The 19,204-nt window shown below is 42.1% G+C and overlaps 1 protein-coding gene across 3 annotated transcripts in view; it reads left to right on the top strand.

Moving 5' to 3' along the window:
* Nucleotides 1-12,940, top strand: part of ntng2b (netrin g2b) — a 56,334-nt gene extending 43,394 nt beyond the window's left edge. For 2 of the 3 annotated variants that reach the window (XM_028417849.1, XM_028417846.1), the window contains exons 6-8: nucleotides 8,182-8,349; nucleotides 10,571-10,705; nucleotides 11,777-12,080. In XM_028417849.1, the coding sequence (XP_028273650.1) occupies nucleotides 8,182-8,349; nucleotides 10,571-10,705; nucleotides 11,777-12,000 (527 nt within the window). In that variant the 3' untranslated portion in view covers nucleotides 12,001-12,080. Of the gene's footprint in view, nucleotides 1-8,181; nucleotides 8,350-10,570; nucleotides 10,706-11,776; nucleotides 12,081-12,468 lie in introns of those variants that run through there. The other variant, XM_028417850.1, reaches the window with a different exon arrangement.
* Nucleotides 12,941-19,204: the final 6,264 nt, after the last annotated feature.

Genomic DNA, 19,204 nt, shown 5'->3' with positions numbered 1-19,204 from the left:
CATGAATCTCATGGTCATGGCCACCAAACTCCATCCCAGCATGGGCATGATGGGCACACAGCAACAGGTATCTGTCTGTAGTGGTAGTGAAATCCTAATATAAAGATATAAAGAAATATAGTGTAACTAGCAATAGAATGATGCAGTTTATAAACTAAATAAGCACGTTATAATGCAAAAATTGTCCCCTATTATTATCTTATTGTGTTAATGCAGGCCATGATAAAGTGAATGTACATGAGACCCATGGCCACAAAGTTTCATCTGAGCACGGACATGATGAGCACACAGCAACAAGTATGTTTGTAGTGGTAGCAACATCCTGTAGAGTAACTGAGGCAATGCAGTAGATCGACTTCTGTACATGTTGGCTTGTATGTAATGATTACTGCTGTTTGTCAGGTCACCACAAGTCTAATGTGCACATACATGAGTCTCATGGTCATGGCCACCAAGTTGCATCTGAGCACGGGCATGATGGGCACACAGCAGCAGGTATCTGCTCGTAGTGGTAGAGACATTCTGTAGTGTAGCTGTAGCAGAAATATGCTCAACTTTAATCAAGTTAGAATGAAAAACTGAATAAACTAAAAGAATATCTATATGCTTCTTTGTTGTGCAATGACAACTGCTGTTTGTCAGGCCACCACAGGTCTAATGTGCAGGTACATGAGTCTCATGGTCATGGCCACCAAGTTGCATCTGAGCACGGGCACGATGACCACACTGCAACAGGTATCTCTTCATAGTGGTAGTGACATCATGCTGTGTAACTGCAGCAATAGACATGTGCTAGTTAGAAGTTTTAAAAACGGCTACATACTGAATAAAGTAAAATAATATCTATGTTTGCTTGTTGTGTAATAATGGATGCTAATGCAGGCCATGAGAAAGTGAATGTACATGAGACCCATGGCCACAAAGTTTCATCTGAGCACGGACATGATGAGCACACAGCAACAAGTACGTTTGTAGTGGTAGCACCATCCTGTAGAGTAACTGAGGCAATACAGTAGATCGACTTATGTACATGTTTGCTTGTAATGTGATGATGTAACTGCTGTTTGTCAGGCCACCACAAGTCTGAGGTGCAGGTACATGAGTCTCATGGTCATGGCCACCAAGTTGCATCTGAGCACGGGCATTCTGGGCACACAGGTATCTGTTTGTAGTGGTAGTGACATCCTGTAGTGTAACTGTAGCAATAGAAATATGCTTAACTTAGCCAGGTTAGAGGTCAGAATAAAAAAAAAAAAAAAAAAAAAAAAAAAAAAACACAATGAAAAAGTACAAATCTACATGTAATAGCTCCTTATGTTTGCCTGTTGTGTAATAATGGCTGCCGTTTGTCAGGCCACCACACGTCAGAGGTGCATGTACATCAATCTCATGGCCACAAAGTTTCATCTGAACATGGACATAATGGCCACACAGCAACAGGTATCAGTCTGTAGTGGTAGCAATAGAATACACTCGACTTTAATCTAGTTAGAATGAAAACAAAAGGAAAAACAATATCTTCATGTTTGCTTGTTGTGGATTGTCAGGCCACCACCAGCCTGCAGTGCACACACATGAGTCTCATGGTCATGGACACCATGCTTCATCTGAGCACGGACATGACAAGCACACAGCAGCAGGTATCCGTTTGTAGTGGCAGGCACATTGTGTTGCTATAGCAATAGAAATATACTGTGATCAACTGTTACAAGGTAGAATATAAAAATGGACCCATAAATACTGGAGACAGCACAACTACAACATCTGAACAATGATGATTCTATTGTCAGGCCACCACAGGTCTGATGTGCACGTACATGAGTCACATCATGGCCACCAAACTTCATCTGAGCATGGTCATGACAAGCACACGGCGACAGGTATCTGTAGTCATACTTGGATTAACTTTCAGCACAGGTTAAAGTGTGAGAAGAAAACTACATTTCCTGTTTTTTTTGCTAGGCCATCACAAGCCTGTGGAACACATACATGTGTCCCATGGCCACAAAGCTTCATCAGGACACGGGGAGGCTGAGCACACAGTGACCGGTAGACACCAAAACAAAGCAGAAACACAACAATAAATACAAGTTTGCTTGTAAATGCAACTGTGGGGTTTTTTTTAGGTCACCACAGGTATGCTGAACATGAGAGTCATGGCCACGGAACGCCATCTGGGCATGGAGAGGCAGACAGAACAGCTGAGAGGAGAGGTAGCTCAGCAAATATGTATATTCAGCTGCAGCAGGAAGCAGCGATATATTCATGATAATTGTGGTCTTTCAGTCTCTCACACATTTGAAGGACATGCACACGGGTCTCACAGCCACACAGCCCCATCTGGACATGGGCAGGAAAGGGAGGCTGAAAGGACAGGTATCAATGGGTAGCAGTGCTTTAATAGCTTTACAGACATTCCCTAAAAATGTTTGCTGCTGATGTTGATGACCGTTATTGTGTCAGTCTCCCACGCGCATGAGGGACACGCACATGGCCACGGGGACAATGGGCACACAGACAGGAGAGGTAGATGTCGTGGTAGTGATGTTGAGCCGGCCCGTCCTCACCAAGAAAACGCAACATATTTCCGAGCCGCACCTCTACATGTTTATGGGGGTGGGGACTCGTCCAAACAGTAGCCAAAACTATCACCAGCCTTCCTTCTTACTGTGACTTCTGCAGCTGTATGTACACTCAACAAAAATATAAACGCAACACTTTTGTTTTTGCTCCCATGTTTCATGAGATGGACTTGAAGATCTAAACTTCATTCCAGATACACAATATTACCATTCCTCTCAAACATTGTTCACAAATCTGTCTAAATGTGTGATAGTGAGCACTTCTGCTTTGCTGAGATAATCCATCCCACCTCACAGGTGTGCCACATCAAGATGCTGATCTGACATCATGATTAGTGCACAGGTGTACCTCAAACTGCCCACAATAAAAGGCCACCCTGAAATGTGCAGTTTTGTCTCACAGCAAAATGCCACAGATGCCACAAGCATTGAGGGAGCGTGCAATTGGCATGCTGACAGCAGGAATGTCAACCAGATCTGTTGCTCGTGCATTGAATGTTCATTTCTCCACCATAAGCCGTCTCCAAAGGCGTTTCAGAGAATATGGCAGTACATCCAACCGGCCTCACAACCGCAGACCACGAGTAACCACACCAGCCCAGGACCTCCACATCCAGCAGGTTCACCTCCGAGATCGTCTGAGACCAGCCACTCAGACAGCTGCTGAAACAATTGGTTTGCATAACCAAACAATTTCTGCACAAACTGTCAGAAACCGTCTCAGGGAAGCTCAACTGCATGCTCGTTGTCCTCATCGGGGTCTTAACCTGACTCCAGATCGTCGCCGTAACAGACTTGAGTGGGCAAATGCTCACATTCGATGGCGTCTAGCACGTTGGAGAGGTGTTCTCTTCACGGATGAATCTCGGTTTACATTGTTCAGGGCAGATGGCAGACAGCGTGTGTGGCGTCGTGTGGGTGAGCGCTTTGCTGATGTCAATGTTGTGGATCGAGTGGCCCATGGTGGTGGTGGGGTCATGGTATGGGCAGGCATCTGTTATGGACGAAGAACACAGGTGCACTTTATTGATGGCATTTTGAATGCACAGAGATACCGTGATGAGATCCTGAGGCCCATTGTTGTGCCATACATCCATGAACATCACCTCATGTTTCAGCAAGATAATGCACGGCCACATGTTGCAAGGATCTGTACACAATTCTTGGAAGCTGAAAATGTCCCAGTTCTTGCATGGCCAGCATACTCACCGGACATGACTTGACCGGCGTATATGACAGCGTGCACCAGTTCCCACTAATATCCAGCAACTTCGCACAGCCATTGAAGAGGAGTGGACCAACATTCCACAGGCCACAATAGACAATCTGATACACTCTATGCGAAGAAGATGTGTTGCACTGCATGAGGCAAATGGTGGTCACACCAGATACTGACTGGTTCTGAGTCCCCAGACCGCCAATAAAGCAGAAACAAAATGCACATTTCAGGGTGGCCTTTTATTGTGGGCAGTTTAAGGTACACCTGTGCACTAATCATGATGTCAGATCAGCATCTTGATGTGGCACACCTGTGAGGTGGGATGGATTATCTCAGCAAAGCAGAAGTGCTCACTATCACACATTTAGACAGATTTGTGAACAATGTTTGAGAGGAATGGTAATATTGTGTATCTGGAATGAAGTTTAGATCTTCAAGTCCATCTCATGAAACATGGGAGCAAAAACAAAAGTGTTGCGTTTATATTTTTGTTGAGTGTATGTTCTGATGACGTCAGGCAGTAAGATCATGTGTTCCTTTAGCATAAATGTAATCATATGTCGTATCCGGCGGATGCATTATTGATCAACTGTGGCGTTTTTTTTTGTGAGGACGTGTCGGGTTGAGCAGACATTCATCTCAACATAGCATTCAAATTTTAATGATGACGGTTGTTTCAGACCCCCACAGGTCTGTCGGACACGTTCACGAGGCTCATCATGGCCACCAAACAACCTCTCATCACGGGCACGATAGAAAAGGTATCCGCCGGTGGTGGCTTACTTTTTAATTAATTTACATACTGAAATATGCACTTGTGCTAAATGTGATACTTCCAAGTATTAATCTGGGCCACTATAAAGAGCAGAAATGTGCCTGTATGTGTTTAAAACCACAATAGCCCAGCTCTGTTAGCTGAAGCACTGATCATAGCTGGACTGTAAGAACAGAAACAGACGGTGCTCCATAAGTCTGAAGCATGTGGCTCAGATTTTGGCATCTGTTCATACCTGACTCCTTTAAGATTTTTTAGTTTAATCCAAACAAGAGCACAGATGTGAAGCTCCCTGATGTAAACCAAACAGTCAAACATTTGAACATTTAGGTTTATCTTTACAGGGACAGAAACTTAAAGCACATTTTGGACTTTTTGTTTTTTTGTGCATCTTAAGTCATCAAAATTTTTGGTGTTGCAGTGGACCACAGGATTGAGGGTCACTGACATGAGACTCATGACCACAAAAACAAAAATCTCTGCTCACTGAGAGGAGGAACAAGAAACCGGAATGGCTGAAAAGAGAGATATTGTAGATGTACAGTAGATATAAACAGCACTGCGGCAGATAAAGTTTCACTGCGAGTTAAACTTGGCAGCTGCAGTGAGAAATGGATCTAAATTTATCTCTTCAACTGCATGATAGCCTGTCAGTCAACAGGAGCCATGAGGCTAAATCTTAATCTGTTACCAACAGTAGTGCCACATTTTTATCTAAGACAAAGAGAGATGCTGAAAGCAAGAGAAGAAGACACAGAAAGCAGGAAATACAGGAGGAGGAGAGGATGACTGAGGCACTGAAGATGCTCCTGACATACACAGCGTTGATTCTGTGAATGATAATAACTTTTTTTTATTTTAAACACCCTCTTCTACTGTTATATTTTTGGAATTATTTATTATTACTGACTTGTCTCTGCTGCCTCTAGCTTAGTGAAATAATCCGTGCTGCATCGATACGGACTGATTCTTGAGTTGTTGCTCGTTTGTAGCGCACCATGTCCACCATAAGTGGGGAGGAGGAGGAGGCGGTCATGGGATCACTTTTGGGAGAGAGGATGACGACAAAGAGGAGCGAGAAAAGGGGAAAAAGAAAGGTAGAGATAAGATGTGTAGAGTAATCACAGTCATTCATAACTGGTTGCACAAAGGATCAGGATGAGGCTAAGTATCATCATTGACATCATTGTGCTGTTCCCTATTTGTTAGACATAAATTCAGGGCAAATGCTCAATAAACAAGATGAATTTGAGCAATATCTTTATTTTATTTCCAAATTTTTGTTTGGCAGAAAGTCTGTTATTGTGAAAGCTCAGTTCCAAGTCATTAAAGCATTCCATCAAATCAAATTTAGCTTGAGAACTATAGTGCAGTATCAGCAATAAAATCTTGTGTCCAACCAGTTAAGAAGCGCTGCACTTAGGTGATGATTTTGTCGGCTTTATAGAACAAAGCAACCCCCTTCTTTAAAGTAGACTCTAGTGGGAATCCCTCTGTAGTGCAGACACTGACCTCTAAGCAATAACCTGCTGCAGCTGTGTGATGGTGTGGAGCTACGGATGACGGTAGAGCACTGAATATTATGATGGAGACAAATCTTAAACAAAGATTCCTTCATCCCTTAAGGGCTTCTGAACCTCTTGATATCAGGAGAGCCGCAGGCCAAACAGTTGTTTGGGATCATATACGATGATTTCAAAGGTAAGAGACCAACACATGCAGCACATGGTGTGAAGAAGCAAACAGGAGGCTGGGGCTGGATTAAATGCTTTAGAGTGTGTGGTTCAGATCAGAGGTCTGTGGATGCTGTGGAGGGAAACCTGTGGAAGAATTCCTGCCAGTGTTTTTTTTTCTTCCTCCATTTCTCTTTCTCTTTGCATCTCCCTCATGGTTGTGTTTGCTTTGTGTGCATGATCAAGGTAAGACTCTCTAAATACACATTACCTGCACCGACTTTTATGTTTATTGATTTTAGAAACGATGCTTGTTAGCAAAACGTACAATTACTCCTCCAACCTCACAGATTCTTTCAGGCAGACACTCCTCTCTCTGTCTCCCAATATAACCGTTAACAATTCACAATAAAGCAGCATCTTGACTCGTAACGTTAATTTGCTGAACAATGTCCCATTGCTTCTCTAGTCTGCGGAGTAATTGGCCATTTATATTTAATTAGGCAGTTCTTCCCCCACTGCTTGCGCGGTTCCCTCAGTGCTGAGAGAGGCACTTTACGGTGCTCCTCTCGCCGGCTTCCTTTAAACCAGCTCATTAATATTTCAGCTGGCATCATCAACCAAACAATAATAAAATAATAATGTGACGGCTGATTAAACAGCTAAACTCCGACTTTTTAATGTGCATTTAAATGTGTATTTGCATAAACATGCCTGGTAAACGCCTCTTTAGAGGACAGTGATGCCTTGCAGCACACTATTGCAGCCAACTTCTAAAGCTTAATAAAACCTTAATTAGGTACCAGCCTTAGCCAAGATAATCATGGAGAGACATCTCTGCACCTCTCGCTGCATAAAGTACATCCTACTGTAGGTGATACCGGCCTTTCATTTCTCTCTCCGTGGGGAAAAAAGAAAAAATAACAAGTACACTAACGGACTCTGAGCAGCATCGTTTTGTTTTAGGGTAATTGTTTTAGACTTAATTTATGAAGCATGTAGAATAAAAGTCCTCACCGACAGTTCATGAATTACAAAGAGAAATTTTAATTAAGAGCTCTAATTGTGCAGCACTTTATGAAAGAGAATGCAAAACTGCGGAGAGAGACACACTGGAAAATAGATCCAATTTTACAGTATTAGGGTAGGAGGTTAATTAACGAAAAAAAAAAAAAGACGACACTGTGAGAAAGTTAGCATTTTTACACCCCGGCAACATTTTCTTAGGCACTATGACCTCAATACAAAGACCTCCAACTTATAGGAACAACACAATCACAGCTAAGGCCACTAATCCTAATTTATGATGGTTTTACAAAAAAATAAATAATCTGGAATCAGTAAAGTCCTTTCAAATTTTGGGTCAGGTGCAGTAACTGGGGGTAATTGTAATTGCAGGCACCAAAGTGTCAAACTATCACGAGAGGCTGTAGGAGAGAAGCTGTCTTCTCTCCGGACGACACATTAACTGTATCGCTCACCTCAAATTCCCTTGTCATGATTCTGTAGTTTACTCATCTGGTAATACAATTAAATTCCCAGTCCCAATTAACATGCCTGTACTCACACGTCTGCACACAAGCAAACATGTACACACACACACACTCACAGAGGATGGTGGAATTCCCATCAGTAATCAGTGCAGCACAGTGAAGCAGACTCAGCAAACCTGTGAGTGTAGTAATGGAGAGGGAGTGGTCCGTCTTTATTGAACCGATACAGACTGAGAAAGCAAAGTCATAAAACACACACGGGGTCATCTGTTTGTTCGCTGACATCTCAATGTGAAACTTTCAGACACATCATTCATCACTTCCTACTCTCATCCAATAATCCTGTCAGAATGTGGAATACTTTCTTTATTACCCAGTTTTTCTGCATTTAAATTTAACAAAATTTTGCAAAATATCTGTTTTTTGTTTTTCTTTTAAGACTGTGAGTGCTACGGCCACTCCAACCGCTGCAGCTACATCGACTACCTGAACATTGTCACATGCGTCAGCTGCAAGCACAACACCAGGGGCCAGAACTGCCAGCACTGCAGACTGGGATACTTCCGCAACGCCTCTGCCGAACTGGATGATGAGAACGTCTGCATCGGTCAGTCTGCTGGGAGACAGTGGGAGTGTGTGTGTGTGTGTGTGTGTGTGTGTGTGTGTCTTTAGTCGCTTTTAAATTCAAGCCAATATGTTTTTAGAAATGAAAATGAGCACATTAAGGTGGTGCAAGCACACAGGATTTGAAAAGAGACAATCATTATCAGATTAACGTGCTGTCAGACAGTAGCCAAGTGTGTTTACATCTACCTCAGAGGAGCACTGGAGAAAACAGGCCCTCCAACCATTGGTGAAAGAAAGTAATTCAACACGATCTTCTGTTTTAATTGACATTCTATATTAACAAAGGAGAAAATATTTTTGTTTACTTGGTGTATATTACTTTTTTGTGGCAACATCATTCCCAAAGTTGTGCTTGCAAAAGATACTGAGAGTAAAAAAAATGTCTAAATAGGTTCCAAGGTTCCTCATTTGTTACTCACACACCTGTGATCTATAAATCTGGAATCACCACAACCTGATGGCACCTGCTTTGCGATTTCCCCTTACACAGTATAATGCCAGCACACACATGCGTTCGGTCAGGAATAGCCATGGACCAAAAAAAAAAAACAACAGTTCTTTGGAAGACAACATCATGCTGATGGTGGAGGAGTCTGAGGCGCGCCATGTATTATTCTTTGGGCTATAAAGTGGGTTGACAAATAAAGCCAAACACACAGCTTAGGAGTGTGTGGTGGCAGCAATGAGTTTGGGCAAAAGCACTGTAAGCAGAGCTTGAAAAAGCTAAAGCGCATAAAGAGGTCCATGCTAGGCTAAAAACAAACACTCGGAGAATTTAACCAGATATTCAAATTATTGTCTTCATCAAAGAAGCTTTCCATCTAGGGGGGTGGAGATGATTTGGTCCAGAGCTTTTAAAATTTATTGTAAGTCTATGACTATATAAATAAGGCCTCTGGTCTTAAGCAGATGCAATAACATACTTGTATGCCTGACACGGCTGAGTTCCTGTTGTTGGGTCATCAAAACTTAATGAGTGTTTAGGGCCGCTGCTCGGCTGAAGGTGGGTGGACTCCGGTATGAATTAAAGAATTCCTACATTACTGATGTGAACACCCTCAGGCGCCCTTCAAGCCCAACGTCAATATTCAAAATACAGAGGAAAACAATGAAAACTCTAATATTTTTAGTCTACATAGTAACTACACATCTTTACAGTGATATGCTGTATTCAGAGTAGTCACTCTTTTTTTAGACTCAGCCTTATTAAGGGCATGTCCTAATAAGATAAGAGGTCACTCTGTTTGCATATCTGTGGAGCTAAAATCTGGTGTTGATTTGGATCCATCTGTAGGTGGACGGCAGGGGGTTGGAGGGTAAACTCGCCGCGGTCGGGGCACACACACAGGGCCAGGCCTTGGAGTCAGCACAAATAAGGCCCCCATTAGCTTATCTGCCAGCACACTGGCAACAGAAATCAGTTCACACAGGCAGCACCAGAGGAAGAGTCCAAAATGCAAAAATGCATCCGTGCACACGTTTTAAAAACACATTCCCACACATATTACCACACAGGACCCACAGACACAGGAACAGCACTGCTTTTAATTCAGCCTTGTGCTTGTTTATGAACATTTAATGATCATATTTTTGTAAATTTACTGATGTGGCTGGGGGTTTACAGCAAATCATAAGAGAGGCAGTCCATCAATAACCAACTGACAATACACCATCTCTGATCTGCCACCAGCTAGCACTGATCTGAATATCAGTCAGTTTCTATAAATAGATTCATTTTAGTGTAATAATTAATTGTTAAAAACGTCATGTGATGATGAGGTGAACAGCACAGAGGTAAATCTGATAGTTGTATGTAGTTCCAACATTTCAATACAATCCAACCCAATATTTTTCAGCCTTGATTAAAAATGAAATTTAACCACAGGCAAGAACAAAACAGCTCGTGGTGTCAGGGGGGGGCTCGAACCCCAAACCCCCGAGTGAAAATCTGCCATACTGCATGTTTTAAGTTTTAAGGTTTGCCTTGTAGTGGGCAAAGCAGAGAGCTACATCTGGCTGGAAAGCTCTTCACCTTACATGCACAGCGCTGTATCTCTGAAGAGGCTGAATATTACCCACAGTTCTGTGCACTGAATACAAATGTGCCACTTTTACATATTTATTTATTTTTTGCTCAACTCGATTCAACTATAAATTAAACTCTCCCTCTCCTCCTCTCTCCTCTTCCATTCTTCCTACAGAGTGTAACTGCAACCAGATGGGCTCTGTTCATGACCGGTGTAACGGCACAGGCTTTTGCCAGTGTAAAGATGGCGCCACGGGGGCCAAATGTGACGACTGTCTGCCAGGATTCTACTGGAAACAAGGCTGTTACTGTAAGTGTACACACACACACACACACACACACACACCAACTTTTGGCGGGTTGAAGAAGTGTTGCAGCCTTTCCAGGACCTTTGCTAGCGCACCATCCACTTAGCTTGTATAGCTCCCAATGTTTTCTTTACTCACGGGGGAATAGATCATGTAGCTCGTTAGCAGCATCAGCTGCTCCTTTAATTGATGACCCTGTCACACCGTAACCCCATTACAGGAAATCGCCTTCCTCTGCCATCTACCATCAAGTCAGGAAGCATCCTCCCCACCTACATGCATTAAAAACAGGCATGCATGCATACGTTTTGACTGCGGGTGTGGGACATAAACAGCAGCACAGTTTGTTTTAGATTTGACATCTTATTCCAAATACTCCGCTGCAACAGAGCCAATTATCTGTGGTGTAATAAAAAATGTTAGCACGCTTAATTATTTCTTGTCATGGAGGCCCGGTCCTGTTTTCTCACAGAACATTTTTAGGTCAAGTATCCGGTGCAGTGCAGCTACTCTGTGCTTTTTCCAATATCTTTTATAGTGTTTTAATGATGCTGGCTGTTATTCCAATCATTACTTAATTACTACACGTGCAGTGCATTTTCTAACCGGGCTTGAAACAACAGTTCTGATTTGACCCTGAGAAAGTGCAGTCTCAAGAAAACCAGACAAAGAAAAGGGCTGCAAACACAAAAAAAGGCAGGTGTTACCTGTTGTAGTCCCTGAGGCAAAGACCAGAGAATTTATCTTGCTTCTTTCCTTCCTCCTGCTCTCTCTTCTACTTTGTTCTTTCTGCCCTGAATTCTTCTCCTCCTGTATCTGTTTCCTATCATGCTTTTCTCTAACATTGCCCCTCCTTATCTTCCCACACCTGTCTTTCTCTTCGCCATACATCTTTCCTTTGTGCTCTTTACTCCCCCACTATCCTTTCGCAACCTGTCATTCTGTCACTTTGCTGCACACTCTTTATTCCTAACTCCTCTCTTCTATTCTCCTTACCTCTGCACTTCCTTCACTCTCCATCCTTTCCACCACTTCTCCCCCTGCTGCTCTTTCTGCCTCGTCTCTGTTCGCAGCTAACATTTGCGACGAGGAGATGCTCCTGTGCCAGAACGGAGGAACGTGTTACCAGAACCAGAAGTGCATCTGTCCTCCAGAGTTTAAGGGGGTTCTGTGCCAACAGTCCCGCTGTGAGGCGGGCAAGGACTGCAACGGCGCTTCTTCGCCGCACCTTTCCACGGCCACCCTGCTGCTCTGCACTCTGCTAAGCTACCTGCTGGCAACGTTAACGCCCCACTGAGCCACGCAAACCCCCCTCAGACCAAGGAGTGTGTCTTTATGCGTGTGTGTGTGTCCATATGCGTGCATGTGTGTGTGTGTGTTTGTGTGTTTGTGATGCAAAGGGTGACCCCGAGTGGGGAAGGGCCATCCCAGTCATGGACCCGCACACTGCAGCACTCTTAAAAGTGCACACACACACTCACAGAACACTACGTACCCTCATTCTCCTCTCAAACACACACACACACACACCTCACAGGACTGTTATGGTACCGACAGTGTGCTCAGGTGTGAGAAGGACAAACTGAGAGAGGAACAAAAAAAGAGAAGCGACCTCAGAAAGAAGAGATGCAGTCAAAGGGGGGAGAAAAAAAAAAAAAAAAAAAAATATCATACCAACCACTGTTCCCTTTATTCCTGAGCTGGAGCAATGTGCATCAAACCAAAAAGCATAAACACTTAAAATCACCACTGTTTCACTTCAAAGGGAATGGCTGTTGTAACCACGAGGACCTTTTCTTTTCATTTCTTCTTCGTTGAGTTGAGGATCTCACCTCCGTTTGACTGACGGCCACCGTGTGCGTCAGACTCAGTGCGAGGACGAGACATGACGTGACGGACAGGTCGGGAGGTGAGGTGCTTGTTTGACCCTGCTGCTGAGGCCTACTTAGTATATTAACCAGGTTTCATTTATTCTCTAAAGATGAGACTTGATTTTACATCTATTCTACTTCTGCTGCATTTTTTTTTATTATATCTTCAGTCATTGTATCTAACGTGCCCACTAGCAGTCGCTGAGATTATACATATTATATAATATCCAGGGGGTTATGAATTATTTAAAAAAATAGTCACTATTATGGTTGTTATAGGAATGAGTGATTGTTGCCACACTTAGCGAGATTTAATCTTCACACAGTATTCAGGAAGCAGAATTTAACTAATCAGAAGTCTAAAAAGAGAGAGAAAAGATATGATCCACGTATCAATATTATATGACTTTATTTGAATATTTTTTGTAGAAATTATTTTTGTTTGGAGTTACAATAAATTATAAAAAATGACATTTACAACTATTCCAAATGAGCATTTTATTACACTGAGTGTAAATCTTGCAGTAAATATGACTGTTATTTGCCTTCTTGCTTGTACTTTTTTTCCATTCAAGTATCCACATTTACATTCAGCTGAAGGGTTTATATATTTATCTTGAGTTGATCTACGTGCAATAATTAAAGTTTTTTATTGCAAAAGGTGGAACAGGTTATAACATGAAGACCGATCCTGTTTTATTCAAGCAGTGAGCTGATGTCGCTGTGGAGGATCTCTGCAAATTTTTTTTCTGCAAAAATTAAAACGAACGTGAAAATTATCAATTCTTAGTTTCCCCAATGACAAATTACATTAACAGCCATTAAAAGGTAATCAAGACCTGATGCATTTAGTGAGGTTGCAGCTAGCAGGCTAAGCCTAGTTTGCTTGATAATGTTATCACTAGCTTGACATGCTGCTTTGCTAGCTAATAATCTACAGATCAATATATGTATTATGTCCAATGATGTGGATTTTAACCAATAACAAAAAAAAAACAAAGCAGACATGTAGCCTTTAACAAAAGGCAGGGACAATTAGCTAGCTGGCTGTAACTGAGCTACATGACACTCAAGTGCGAGTGTCAGGGTACTGCAGTTCACCTAACGGCCACCGGTGTCGCAATAAACAAGGGTTTAGACTCTTTAAACTTCTTCTCAGTGGGCAAACAAAAGCTATGACAAAGGACCCATGTCTTTTAATCTTTCATCACAATGATTCTATTCACTTTGGACATGGTGTTGAATGCTTAACAGATTATTATAGCTTAAAAGTCTGTTCGACAATCACACAGAACTGCTGTTATGTCAAGAGAATATAAATTATTTTATCCTGATAAAAGTTGCAAAGAGCTTTCATATATGGAAATGTCACTTGCAGATTAAACACAAACAATTCATTTTATCTCCAACACAAATATATAGTAATTCACTATGGCTCTGGGAGATGGAGTGTCCGACCCTGAGGCCAGATTTTCAAGGCTGCTCCAGATCTATTTTTCTGCGGCTACAAGATAATTTCACTGAAAAATGTTCTATTGCTGAGTCAGCTGAGGTGCGCAGTGGATAAAGAGACATGAATGCTGCATTACATCAGGATACAGTGTACATCAAAAGATAAAAGCGAGACTAAGCCTGTGAGAAATGACAAGACAGGGATTCTGGTATAACTCCTCTCTTCCTGAGCCTGTGGTAGCTGTATTAGCTATTCTGTGTGTAGGGCTCATCCCCTCTGAGCCAGAACGGCGTCGAGAAGTGAGACTTGGGAAGGAATAGTTTATGAATGTAGAACATTGAAAAGGGATGTAAAGAAAAGCATTTCATGGCGGATCAAAGACCAGGTAATCCTCGTAGCCAGAGAGGAAAATGCATTATTGACTGACAGTATGTTTACACACAGTACAGATGTCAAACAAGGAGAATGCGATTAAGATCCTGTTCACACCTGGCTCCTACATGAGTTCTGATGTCCTCAATGAAAGCTGAGTTTTTCTATTTGAGACGTTTAAACAGCCAGAAAATAACACATTAATGAGGCTCGTTATGAACAGTGAGGAGGATCCACATCAAAAGCAGGAGACATGCATGCATTAATTACCTGTAAATTATCCCCAACATGAGCACAGGATCAATAATAATCTGCAGCGATTTATTTTCCCATTTTACTCCCTTTTTCCTGATTGAAACCTGACAAATAAGATTGGGCCTGACACCAGATGCTGTGATCACTGAGGCTTATCTGAGTAAATTAATAAATGTTTAGATTAACCTACCCAATTAAATTAAATTAAAAATGGAGCAACACTTGTTTTTGGCACTTTGAGATGTTCCCGGAGAAGCATAAAAAAATGGATGAGCTTAAACTCTCTGATCAACAGACAGCTGCTCTCTTTACTTCACCTCTGAACAGCTGGAACATCTTTCAGTTTATGCTCATGCTTATCTGTTTAGGGAGTAAATAGGTGTTGACTGGCACAACATAAACATCTACATGCTGACACACGTGTCATTTCAACGGATTAACCCTCTGAACTCCACATTTTTCTTGTTGTCGTTACATTTTCTGTCACTGTGGGCTCATTTTTCATTGCTATATAAAGTCCTGCACATCTCTGGAAACGGCAGAATTATGGCTAAAAGTAGACTTGTCTTCATGTGCAAGTCATAAATCATTTAAAAGGAAAAGAAAACCTCTACAAACCAGTTTATCAATCCCCTCTTCACATCACCTACATAAGCCAAGTCAGCCAAATACCATTTGAATTTCTGTCACATGACTGTAGGGAACAAACTATCTTTGGTCACATGTTTACTGAGACTGAGATTTTAAATTGTCTCGCTGAACATGATGCATGTTAGTGGTGGTAAGTGTATGCATCATTTCTCACCGACACACACACACACACAAACACAGTCTGATGACAGAGATGTGGAAAAACAGCGTCTGAAGTCTGAATGTGAGTTTGGTGAAATGTCTCTATTTGTCCATATCATCTCTGTACTGTTTCCCCAGCTGTACCGCCGCCTCCTGTTTGGATTATTTTCAGCTGTGTGGATTTCACATGGGTCCTTGAGGCGTCTACGTCTGATTGCCATACAATTTCCTTTTTCGGGCATCCTTTTGTTTTTGAGGATACACATCCCCCCCAATCCCTTGTGCCTAGGGGTCTCTGTCAGTCATTCTTTGTACAGCCTACAGTCTCTCGTATATGCCCTGATTTCTCCTCTTCTATAGTCGCCTGACTCTTTTGGGGGTTTTTACAGGAACTGATCTCATGTTTCATCATCTTTGCAAAAACACGTAGGGTCGCCGGTACAGCAACCTTTGCCAGAACACCATCCCTCTGAAAAGGAGGCCGACGGAGCACCTCATGTTTTTGCAGGGAGGGCAGCGTGGACTCGATCTGCTTGTAGAGACACATCCGCTCACATCAATCACTACAGCTCCTCTACTTTAGACTGTTTCCACCATAATATGCAAACAACAAACAACAGAAAACATTTAAAAATGTCTAAGTTTGTGGAAAGAAAAGAGCCACCAGCGAAACAAGGCCTGTGTGCTGGTTATTACATGCTCCTGCTGTGCATCTCAATCTTTTGTCCTATAAACTAAAACCTGTAGCAAAAGCCCCAACATACATATGCTAAAAAAAGAAGAAGCTACAAAAAGGATATGTATGTGTGTGACAACAAAGAGCAAAGAAAGAAACAGAAGTTTGTCATGTTAATATTGCCTAATTTGCCTAAATATAAATATAATATTTATTATAATATACATGATTTTCTTTTAAAACTAACTGAGAATAACACATTTTATTTTGAAATGATTTCTAATGTTTTGGAAGAATCTGCGTTTGGGGCTGTGCATCTCAGTACACACTATCTAGGGGACTCATTAAAATGCAGATACTGTTATCAAACCGTCAGCTGTCATTCTGGGAGAAAATCCTTTTGACATCGAGACGACTCATGTAATCTTTTTTCATTTTTCTACAGAATAGAAACAATAAAACCGCTTTAGCGACGTTACCCTCAGCCTCCTCCTCCGTCATCAGACGAGCGCTGGATATGACAGGTGAACTTAGCCTAGCTCTAACTACGTTATAATTAAAAACTCCTGCCTGCTGTCGCCGCTGTTGGGCAATAGCAGTACTGAACCTGTGAAAAAAAAAACTGAAATAATATGCATTCATAATTTATGCATCTACAGGCCTCCACCTAGTGTGCTAACACCACCGACGGTTGGTGTTGAAGGTTGTGGACGTGTGTACACATTATATTTCATTCCTCTCCCGGACTTACACTAACTGTAGTGATAAGGAAATATGGACGGACCACCTGATCAGTTTAAATACACACATACGAGTCAGCAGACACTCTTCTTGTCCTTTACCTTCACTCATCTTGATTAGGCGTCTAGCCTGAGGCTGTGATAAAAGAAATCTGTAAAGACGACCCAAAAGTGCAGCACCACACTTCCCTAAAGAGCAACTTTAAATCTATTGGTGTGGGTGAGAATGAGATGAATACTAAAAATCTATATACACACACTCTGCAGAAAAACTTTAATGTTGCAAAAAAAGAGAAAAAGCATGTCACCTCCTCACCTGGAAGTGAGGAGGAATGTCTTTTATGATGCCTGAGCACAACATATCAGTGTCCAGTTACTTCAAATCACACGTGTCCTCTCTCTTTTATACGTAACTTAAGATACACCTGTCCATCCTCACTCATACCACCTCCTCCTTTCTCAAGGTACAAGCAGGAGGACTGAGGAGATGAGGAGGCACACAATACAGAAATGAGTAAAGAGACCAAATATATTTAAATGATATATTTCCGGTTTATTGCCCAGCCCTACTGTAAACATGTTTATGTCTGCTGTAAGGTTTGATAGTTTAACAAAAAAAGACTTGCACTTGGAGCCAGCCCCTAGAGGCTACACAGGGGAACTGCAGATTTCCAGAGGACAATAATATGCTAATTAATCATATGAATGTATCGCCCGATATACAACATTACGTTGACACAAGACGCTTCTGCTGCACGGTCGCCATGTTTGGCTACAAACATGCACACATGTCCTGTTTTCAAGGACTAGAATATCAACCTCTTATTACATTTTCCTGGGGAGGACTGTCAGTGCACCGTATCTCAGACATGTTGGCATATGTCTTAGAAATGGCTGCCGCTGTGCTGCATGTAACCCTCAAACTGCCTGCGCTTCAGGCAACAAAATGAAATCTTTGTCAGTGCACTGAGCTGTCAGGCTCAGAGTAGCAGTGGGGCTGACATCAGAGCTCCGAATCTAAAACTTAAGGGCCTGGGATGTCTGCCCTCTGCACACACAGACGGCAGAGTGCAGATGTAAGACTGGATGTCTGCAGGGCTCATGAATGTCACTTCAAATAATGTGTAAGAAGCTTCTGCACTGATTTTAATGGGATTTTTTTTTTTGATAAATGCAGTGTCTCAGTCAACTTTTTTGCATTTTTTAAAGACAGCCTTCATGCAGCTGATGAGATGTTCTTTCTGTTTTGGTCAATCCTGCAGAGCTTTTAGGGCAAATTAAGTTTGTTTTCCAATCTGAAAAAACAGCGTAAGCTTCCCAGATATGACAGAGTTGCCTGATATCCCTAAACTATTCATAAATTATTAGATTAAGAAGATGTATGCACCAATAAAAGGGCACTTCTTGAGATCTCGACTAAATTCCCAGCAGCACTCTCATCCACAGTCATGCGGCTGGACAGTCTGAGCAGATTTTTACCGAATGAGGAGTTTCAGAGAAGATAAAGCTGTAGATTAGCCACGTGAGTGGAGTAAGCCACAAGATTTAGACACATAGTGCTAACGTGTAAGTGTCAATCCCCATCATGAGGTATAGGAAGAGACTGACCATCCTTTAATACATGTTTTTAGAAGGCCACAACCAAGAAACAGGGCATAATGTGCCATTTCACTCCAACAATGCATGTATCAGATACATGACTTACTCATGCTGCTCTCTCTCAGCCAACCACAAAGCATGCACTCAGACTGAAGCCATCTTCACATTAAAACACAGCAGTGCATCAAACACATGTGAAGAAAACCTCCAGTACCCCCAACAAGCTGCTTATTAACCTCCAGGTTCTCACCAGCAATAGTTTCACACAAGTCAACCTCCACAGCAGCGAGAAAACAAACAAGAGTGTAATGGACTCACCATGTCTGAAGACGTCCATGTTTGTTTTCCAGGTGACGTGTCAGTATCCAAACAGTTAATTCCAGTGCCCACATTGCGTCGTACCTCCTGGTGCACGCTAACAAGTCCTGCAGCTGCTAATAAAGACCCGCTGTAACTCTCATAAAGTCCGGTTCAGTGGTAGTTCCAGAGACGCAGGACAGCCAGTGTGTCTTCATTTAATCCAGCTCTACAATCAACAGCAGATGGACACACCTGGCTGGAAACAGGCCTGCAGCTGCGGACGTTTGACTGACATGAAGTGGACCAATCAGAGATCAGAACCCGCCCAGCGACCGGTTCTGTGTTTGCAGGATATTATCCTTACATTTCTTTTTAATACAATGCAAATGCAATAATTTATGTAACTATTATTGATGTTGTTGTTAATTCATTATGAATAATCC

The sequence above is a fragment of the Parambassis ranga genome, chromosome 12 (genome assembly GCF_900634625.1).
Source record: "Parambassis ranga chromosome 12, fParRan2.1, whole genome shotgun sequence".
Classification (NCBI taxonomy): Eukaryota; Metazoa; Chordata; class Actinopteri; family Ambassidae; genus Parambassis; species Parambassis ranga.
The sequence above is the reverse complement of the archived record's forward strand: the minus strand, read 5'-3'. Positions and strand labels throughout refer to the sequence as shown.